General features: G+C 25.6%; 1 protein-coding gene across 6 annotated transcripts in view; it reads left to right on the forward strand.

Annotated features, from left to right (window-relative positions):
* The window catches only part of LOC108684163, a 48,157-nt gene that overhangs the window by 7,148 nt on the left and 31,047 nt on the right, over positions 1 to 9,962 (forward strand). For 4 of the 6 annotated variants that reach the window (XM_018188296.1, XM_018188300.1, XM_018188297.1 and 1 more), the window contains exon 1: positions 1,046 to 1,649. The exons of the other annotated variants lie outside the window; for them this stretch is intronic. In XM_018188296.1, the coding sequence (XP_018043785.1) occupies positions 1,440 to 1,649 (210 nt within the window). In that variant the 5' untranslated portion in view covers positions 1,046 to 1,439. Of the gene's footprint in view, positions 1 to 1,045; positions 1,650 to 9,962 lie in introns of those variants that run through there. 6 annotated transcript variants of the gene reach the window in all.

Here is a 9,962-nt window from a genome sequence, read left to right on the forward strand (position 1 = left end):
TAATAAAGTAAGAGATGGGAATGATTGGTTACTATTTATTTCACTTTTTACACACGGCATGTATTGCTGTATGCAAAAGCTATCTTTCTCTTATATCTGTACATTATTCTTAGAATGTACGTATATATTAATTGCCAGTTATTACTTGCATAATTCCTTTTATATTAGAGGCATATTGAGATATAACCATTTTTATGAGATATAACCATTTTTTACTCATGTTAAAAAAAATATGAAGTCGGGGAAAAAATTATTATTTATTCAAGAGTATAACTATTGTTTTCTTGTGCATTTTTCAATGTCATCTTAAAAGATGACTTGGATGAAATATATAGCAATAGCAATCCAAACAAAAAAATATAAATATTTTTTTACTTTATTCAATTCATTTTTATCTAAAAAATGATGATCCAAAAGAACGTTAAAACAATATAAAGATAGCAGCTTTTGTTCCAAATACAATAAATAATTTTTTATTGTACTTGTTTCAATATGGAGTCTCCATAAAGAATAAACAATTTTTTGTCAAAGAAGGGCATGAATATTTTTTTTTATAAAATAGTTAAGAGTTAATCAAAGTGGGTACACCAAGCATTTGTTATAATCACTAGTTTTTAACATTATTAGAAATATCAGTATATTTCTTGCTTATTGAAAAGATTACGCGAATAAATTACTATTAAAATAAAGAAGATGATGAAAGATCAAATATCTTCTCAATGTAAAGAATAATAATAATATTTTGAAAAGTCAAATAATTTCAGAATTCCATGTTTTACACAAAAATATAAGATTAATTTAAAAAATAGACATAGTAAAAAATGATTGATAGTTCTAGTATTAAGATGCATCATGTTACTGTAAAATAGCTTTCTCTCTCTCTCTCTTTCTCCCTCTCTCTCTCTTTCTCTCTTTCTTTCCGATTCCTCTAATATTACTTAAAACTTAAAATATTCTAAAAAAGCTTTGGGCTTCAAGTGATATATTATACTCTACTCTTTTCTCTTTTTTTTATTTCTCGCTTCCTGTAGCATTCGCAATTTCTCGAGTTACTGTCCAACCTTCTATGATCTTTGCATCAATTGCATCGCGTAGATGACACGCGCTGCCATCGTAGCGTTGTGTTGAGAGTGCAAATTTCTGTGGAGTAAAAAAAAAAATAGATGCAATAGGCATTGACAAGTACGAGTTTGACGAGAATTGGGAGTATAAAAGTGTGCGTAGAAAAGCGTGCTTCGGAGGGGACGCAATGACACGAGGAAGAAACATATGAAGAGAAGATGAAGAAAGGATTTGACGAAGTAAAGTAGAAAAAGTGCGAGAGCAGCGGCAGATACGCGAAACTGGCGACCCAAGCACGTGACAGCGGCTCCCGTGGGTCTCGGACCCGCCGCCGAGCCAATGGTGGGTCGCTCTCTAGCCGGGGCAGCACCACAGAGATGCAATGCGGTCTGTGCGCCGTCGTCGCTGGTCTGTTTCGCCGGGCTATGTGTATTGCAGGCAGTCGACGCGGCTCCGGAGAATCCTGTTATCAGGAACTGGCCACGGATATGCAGGAGCGACGACACTCGCAGGTGGAAGATGCAGAAATTGAGCTCATTAAAGCAAGCGAAATCGTGAAGAGAGTGAAAAACGTTCAAGCGGAAGAGGTGAGATTAGATACGACTGTTTATGAATAATCGGCTTGTGTCATAATTTATTATAAGTGTAATTTATGTATATGTACTGCGAAATTTAAATGTGTTAAAAAAAATTTGCGTCTAATTAAAAAAATATAAATGCAATAAATGCACATTGTTTAACGGATATTAATATTAAAGGTAACAGTATAGTTGTTACATATTAAAAAAAGAATACGAATATGTGTATACATCATTTGATATTTCTATTTTTATAATTCATCTCAAATATTTATTTGCTGCAATATTGTAATCGGCATTAAAATTAAAACACTTTGATTTGTAAAATCTTTATATAATCTTTATATAATCTCATTTATATGCATATACAAGGCGTCTAGTAAGTAACTCATCTTTCATGGATAGATAGAACAAACTAAATTGAATTTAAAAATTCTATATCATTTTACGATTGTCACAATAATTAATAAAAAATTAATTAATAAAGATCTGCGAACGAGTATGCATCTACATGATTTAGCAACGAGTAAAATGTAGGACAAAATGGGAGGAAAGCGCGCATCTATCAATCATAAATGGTACATAACTATTCTTTGTTGCTGATGCATGTTCATAGATTGTTATTAATTAATTTTTAGTAATTATTGCAAAAATCACAAAACGATAGAAAATTTTTTTATTTAGTGCAACAGTCTGCCCACGAAAAGCGTTACATTTAATAACCAGACACTGTGCATGTTATGTATTATGTTATTATACACATACAGAAATTTTTTTACTATTTACAAATAGATATTTACACATGTATAAATATAGATTTTACAATTATATCAAAATATATATTTACAAATATTTACAAATACAACTCAAATAAAACGAACAACTATATTGCATTTTTCATATACATTGTGTAACTAAATTTTTAATATCAAAACATGCTAATATTAGCAAGAATTTTATTAGAATTAATTTTATAATAAAAATAATTCTTTATTTTTAATTTGGAGCAACTATAATTACTTTTGAAGAAAAAACTAGAATAAATGATAAAATTGTAAAATATTCTTGAAATTGTAACATATTTAGTAATATATTAAAACATCAAAAAAATATTAATATCAGTTTAATATCAATTTAATATTTTCCTCTCAATTTATTCTTGTGTAATAAAATACATCTTAATGATTAAATTATACGTAACATTTTAAAATTTAATTTTTAAAATTTTTAAACTTAATTTCAAGTTAAAATAAAAATTTTAAGCTAAATAAAAAATTTTGCAAATGATTAATTTATTATTATATTACAATGAAATGTGCGTTATAGAAATTTAAAAGATATTTATTACTTTTAACAGGATTTTTGATAAACTACTCTTTTTCTTGAGTTTTTCAAAAAAATAATTAAAAAAATATTTTTAAATTATATTTGAATATTTTTAAATCTATGTGTTTATCTATATAATACATATTAGATATGGGAAAAAATTCGTGGCGTTTTTCCCGTTAGATGGCATTAAAAAAACACCACGAACTTTTTCCCACACCTAATATTATGGTAAAATTGATTTAAAGCTACAGTCTTCTTCTTCTTTTCTTTTCCTCTTTTTCTTCCCGTTCTTTCCATCTCTTTTCTCTCACATATGATATTTTGATCAGCATTATACTTTAACCTGCCTCGATTATTAGTTTCAAATTAATTAATTAATTTTACGATAGTTAGGCATAGAGAATCATGCTATTAATTAAAAAAATATCTTTATAAAGCCATAAATTTAAATTACAATCACAAAAAACATGATTATAGTATAATTACTTCAATTTCTGTGAGATGAGCAAAAGAATTGATTCGTTCTACAGAAGAGATCAGAATTGGACAGAGTTGAGACTGAAAATAAATGCAATATAAATATAATATATAACACGATATAATAATATTGCAGCAATTTATATATATATATATAAATTATACGTATACAACATTGTGCGTGCGCGCGTATATTTATGTGCAATCATGCGTGCATGTAATTTACATATATACGTATAAAAAAATATCTAATAAAAAATTGTTTGTCTAATCAATCTAAATCATTTAATTTATGATGTGTTATAATATTTACAATACATTGATTTAATTCTTGCAAATATTAAAAACTTGATGTGTCGCAATAAGATATAACTTAAATAAAAATAATTTCTTATTGACAGTTCCTGAGAATATACCTATATAATTCTTATGGACATGATGTTCTACATTTACTATAAAAGACATTATATGTATGACAAAAAATAAAATGTAACATGATTCATAATAGATACAAAATAAATCATCGAATATATATCAATTTTGCATTAAATAAGTAGTCATTACAAGAATTAACGTCAGAAATTAAATGTTTTTCAAATTTTTATTATATTTTATTTATTTATAATATTTATTTATGATAATAATATAATTATCAATCAATTATGATAATAATATAAGTATCAATTTATTTATTTATTTATTTGATACAATATATTGTATAATATACTTAAACAAAATGAAGATTACGTAAATGTTATTACAGCACGAGAATATTGTGCTCGCAATATACGCCGAACTAAACTGTAAATATTTATTTTGTTTCAAAAGTACAGTTTATTTTAATTTTAGTAGGGTAAACTGTACAGAAAATCAATACTTTGGAAAAACAACGATAAATGAAGACCGATTTCTCGGAAAATAAATTGTCAATTTGTAAATATAAGAATTTCGAATGAGTCGTACTTTTATGTGTATGTTTTGCGATTGGTTCTGTAATTATTATAATCATTTGTAAAATTTAATATTGCTTATTAAAATTTGTGTCGAATTTAAATCGGCGTTCTTTATTATTTTATACCAGTGATGGGATTTTCATATTCATAAATATACTACGAGTAGTGCACGTGTAACTAATAAGCACAACTAAATATTATATGTATATACACTGAGAAAAAAATATAGTTAATTTTAATAAAATATTTAGTTCAATACTATCAACTAAACATTTACTTACAGTAAGTAAATATTTGTTCAATAAAAAAAATGATTGTTAAATCAAATTAACATTTCTTGTATCAAATAAATATATCTTTATATTTAATAAATATTTATTGGCAGTATTCAACTAAATATTTATTAAAATTGACTATATTTTTTTTTTCAGTGTACATATGATAAAAGTATGTTTAAAAAGTAAGTATAATTTAAATATATCTTATAATAGTCAGAATTGTTTCAGAATAAAATATGAAACTTTTATTCATTATTTTTTTATTTTTTTATATAAAAAAATGTTTCTAAAAAAATCTTAATATTATTTTTAAAAACCGTTTTGTTTAAAGCAAAAGTGTATTGATTGTAAAATGCCACCATTAGAATAGAAACATTTTTATCTAATATAAATTCTTTTTGATAAATATATATCTGTTAAACATATCTGCTAGTAGCATCAAATTGATCAAATATTTAATTTGTGAGATTATTATTTTTTATTGTGTTGCAAGTCTGAAAGTAATTGGCGCATATTTGTCTAAGATAAATATATTAAAATACATATAGAAATATAATTTCAACATTTAATTTTGACCATAATTAATATTTCTCTTACTTGTTGATATAAATATATCTGTTTTGCAGGTGATTGCACTGAAAGAATAAGTAAGACATTATGTATGTATGTTATGTAATCCAAAAACCTACATAATCAGTACATAAAATAAGGTGTATCTTGCAAAATATTGTTTAATTATTATGATTTTTATTTTATATTGTTTTTTTATTATCTCTGTGTGCTAAATACGAATCATATGAAAATATAAAAATATATTAATATACATATAGATATTATATTTCTTTTAATATACTTAAATAATTTTTAAATGTTTGTTCTTTAAATGTAACGTCAAATAAACAAGATTTATAAACAAATTCAAGTAAGGAAATATACAACATTTATAGACCTCTTAAATTAATACAATGAAAAAATAACGGCAAAATACAAGTGGGTATTAGGAGTCAGCACTGGATATTACGCAATGCTAACTGCCTATAATAACTAATGCTAATTGCCTATTATGCCTATTAATATGTCATAAATTCAATTTTGTATGTTTTGGCTCACTATTTGAGCCATATCCTCAGCAATAAAAATTACCGCTTATTACGCTATAAAATCTGTCGAATTGCGTTTCGCACAATCGTAGTTCCAACCTCCAATAATGTCGCAATGGAAATGTGTTGAGAGAAAACTATCTTCAATATAGTCTAATGTTGTGCCAACCAGTTGCTTAACTAAGTGGAGCAGATAGCGGAACTCAAGCCTATCTGCAACAACGATCGCATGCGGATCCAAGCATCGTCAATCCAACAATAAATTTAAAACGATGTCAAAGTTAGATTAAAAAATAATTTAAGTAACATAAAAGAGAGTCATGTTCGTTCTGATGTTAATCAATAATATGACATATTAAAGATGGTTGATGGAACTACGATTGTGCGAAACGCAGTTCGACAGATTTTATAATGTGATAAGCGGTAATTTTGTATTGCTGAGGATGGCTCAAATAATGAGCCAAAACATACAAAATTGAATTTATGACATATTAATAGATATTAGTTAGCATTAGGTAATATGATATCCAGCGCTGACTCCTAACGCTCATTTGTATTTTGCTGTTATTTTTTCAAAAGATTTATGTTACATATTTTATTAAATATGTAAACATTTTCTATGGATATTTATTAATAAATTTATATATTTAAAAAATTTTGTTTTTAAAAAAGGAATTAATTTAAGTAAAAACGATGCTTTAGTTAGTTTGTATTCAATTACTACGAGTGTTGCCTCTTTCAAAATTTTACAGAAATTTACCAGTGTATATATTCATGCAAGATAAGGAAATAATAAAAATAGTTTTTAATAATTCGCCTGCATACATCACCTTCTGTGAGAATTTTAAAATTAGAACCTAAGGTCAGATGTTGGTAGCTGTCGTCATCAACGTTCCTGACCTAGACTCGCTCGAGTGTAAACATTCGACACGTTCATAGAACGAGAAAGATGAATAGAAAGAAAAGAAAAACTTTATATTCAATATATTAAATTGGTTCATGTTCATGTCACATGTCGATAACGTACAAAAAAGTCAAATCAAACTGATGATTTAATAAAATTCGATTATCGCGATTTTACACATACAAGCTGATAATCAATGTGAACGATACGTTTCAAAAAAATATTTCTGAATATTATATCAAATTTGAATAACTTTATATAATATTTCTATCAGATACGACAATCATTAACAATCTTAATTTATTCCTTTATTAAATTTGTAAGTGTATAGTGTTGCTAGAAGTTGTTAGAAGAATTACGTTTTATATTTTTATTATTATCTACTTTATTATAACAATTATTACTTTCATCACTAGCTTTTTCTATCTTTGATAAAAACAAAAAATTGATTTATCGATTGATATAAACATTTTTATATTATATATATCGTATGCGCGTATCTATGTTACACTTCATATGAAGTATTGATGCACGTCGCTTATTCTGACGTCACAATAGCCCGTAATTATATATATTTTTATATTGCTATTATTATCATCAGCATGTATAACAAAATGATGATATATAGTTAAATGAAATAACGAAGTAATTTTAACATCGTTATATGCAGGATTATATAAAGCATCAAAAATATAATGTTTAAAAGTAAATTTATGTCTGAGAGTACCATTACATAATATACATAGATATACAAAAAAGATAGCAAAAAAATTAACTTGTCAAACTTTAAAGGAATTTTAGTGTAAAATTCCCTATTTAAAACTTATCACATGCATTGCAATTTTGATAAGAAGATAGTTTGCACAAACATTTATATGTAATATCGAGAAACAGTTTAATATTAAATTTATATTATTACAATTTTTTATATTTTTACAATCACTTTGTTCTTACATAATTATAGTTAGAAAAAGAGCAATTTTTCTTTCCTTTGTAGTAAAAAAAAAGAGTAATTAATAAATTTATTTTTTATTAAACTTCTAAAAAAAATTTCTAAAAAAAAATTTCTAAAAAAAAGAATGTAGAATTGATTTATATTCATTTTTAAAATGTTTAATATTTATGTTATTTTGGTATTATTTGATATCTTTTGTCTTTATAATTTTATAAATAATGAGACACAAATATTTTTGCATTGCGATGGTTAATGAGTTGATAACGCCTTTTCCAAGTTAGGTCTAACAATAAATATATTCAATTAGCAATTACACTTATTATTACTTATTTTACTACATTTTCGTTGTTTACAGATATCTTTATACAAAATATTTTTGATGAATGCAAAAACTGAATTCTGAATAATAATATGCCATCAAAGAAAATACATAACCGAAAGTATTTTTAGAGTCAAAATAAAATTGATTTTTATTGATTTTTTTATGCAAAAAATTTACGAAAAAAAATTCTAATTTTTCGGTAATTTTTATCTCTAATTACAGTAATCGATATTGACGTATTCATAACCATTTGCAATTTTCAACTTTGTAATATTAAAAAAAAAAATTCTGGTATATCTCTTTATTTGCAATTTTTCAAGTTTTTTTTCAAAAACTAAAGTGTTAGTGTAATACGAAATCAGCAATCCTATTTTCGATACTAAATTTTTGCGCAGTAAAAAAATTCAAGGCTGGAGCAATAAATTAGCATTTGATTATGTTTACTATATACTCCAGCCAATTTTTAATGACAGAGATGTCAGGTTCATTTTACAGATTACATTTCATTTTGTATAGTAAAAAAATCTATTCATCATTCAGAGTCCCTTCTCTTTTATTAAATGGTTTGTAGCGATTAATTTTTTTACTTCTCTAAATAAATTATATATATATTGCGCATAAATGCAAGAATGGGTTCGCATGCATATTTGTGTACGCACGTACATGCATATGTTCGTACGTCTGTATACGCAAGTGCATTCATGCATTCGTGTGCGCATGCGTATCTTCTTCAATATTAAACAAAAAGCAAAACTTTAGAGCCATGATTTTAAAGGGATTTTTTTTTTAAACATTTTGCTAGAACTGTTATGTAACAATGTTATTTCCGTTCTTTTAAGTGGAATTAATTCGTTAAACATTACGTTTATATGGCTTTTATCTTAAGAAATTCACATGACTCAAAATTATCTAAGATCAAAAAATAAAATTTGAATAATATTCTAATCTTTGTACTTATATTTCTTTTCACATTTTATGTTTCAATGTTGGCTATTGCATGTGTTAAAAATTGATATTTTTAAACATGCGCACAAAATACGCAACTTGATAATATAAACGCTGTAAAAATACTTCGCTAGCATAAGAAAATAATTTATTTATTTGCACTTCAGTATGTACCATTTTATTTAATACGTTGGTTTGTCTTTCATAAGATAAATTATGTATATTAAATAAATACTCTCAAAGAAAGAAATCCAGAGGTGTGAGATCCGATGACCTTAATAACTAAATTACAGGATCTCCCCTGTCAATATACCGCTCTGGAACGTGCTATTTAAAGTCGACTTCTGTGAGATAAAGATTATGGTTGTAACATGATGATGCATCTGAACATTATGAGATTGTATTAGGATACACAACAAATGAATCTTCTATAATGTTAACGTTATATAATAAGCATAATCATTATACATTCAAATCAATTATTACTCTTACATTTTTTTACTAAATATCAACTCCAGTTCTAGCTGAGATGATATTTTATCGTAATAAATATTAAGATAATAACGAAGAGTTTAAAAACGCTTATTAACGTATTAGTAATAAATTGATTATCATTATTAATTTAATTAATGTAAACTGGCTGTAGCAAAAAACTATGTTATAACTGATGAATAGAAATATAGCGATAATGTCTATAACTCACAAAATTAATATTTGCCTAATAATTGTGCAATATATCTAATATATCTATCTAATATATCTGATGACCAAAATTATATTTATTTATTATATTTACTCCGTTATTATATATTAATAAATATAACACAACAAATGTAAATATACGGTTATTTCGAGATATATCTCAATTACTGAGCAACACATAGAATTATATTTGGAGAATATAATTCTGAAGTGAATAAAATTTGAAGCATATTCCAAGAAATGTAAAATGTTTTATACTTAATAACATGTACATATATACATACACACACACACACACACACACACACACACACACACACACACACACACACACATATGTGTGTGTGTGTATATATA

The sequence above is a fragment of the Atta colombica genome, unplaced genomic scaffold, assembly GCF_001594045.1.
Source record: "Atta colombica isolate Treedump-2 unplaced genomic scaffold, Acol1.0 scaffold126, whole genome shotgun sequence".
NCBI classification, from domain to species: Eukaryota; Metazoa; Arthropoda; class Insecta; order Hymenoptera; family Formicidae; genus Atta; species Atta colombica.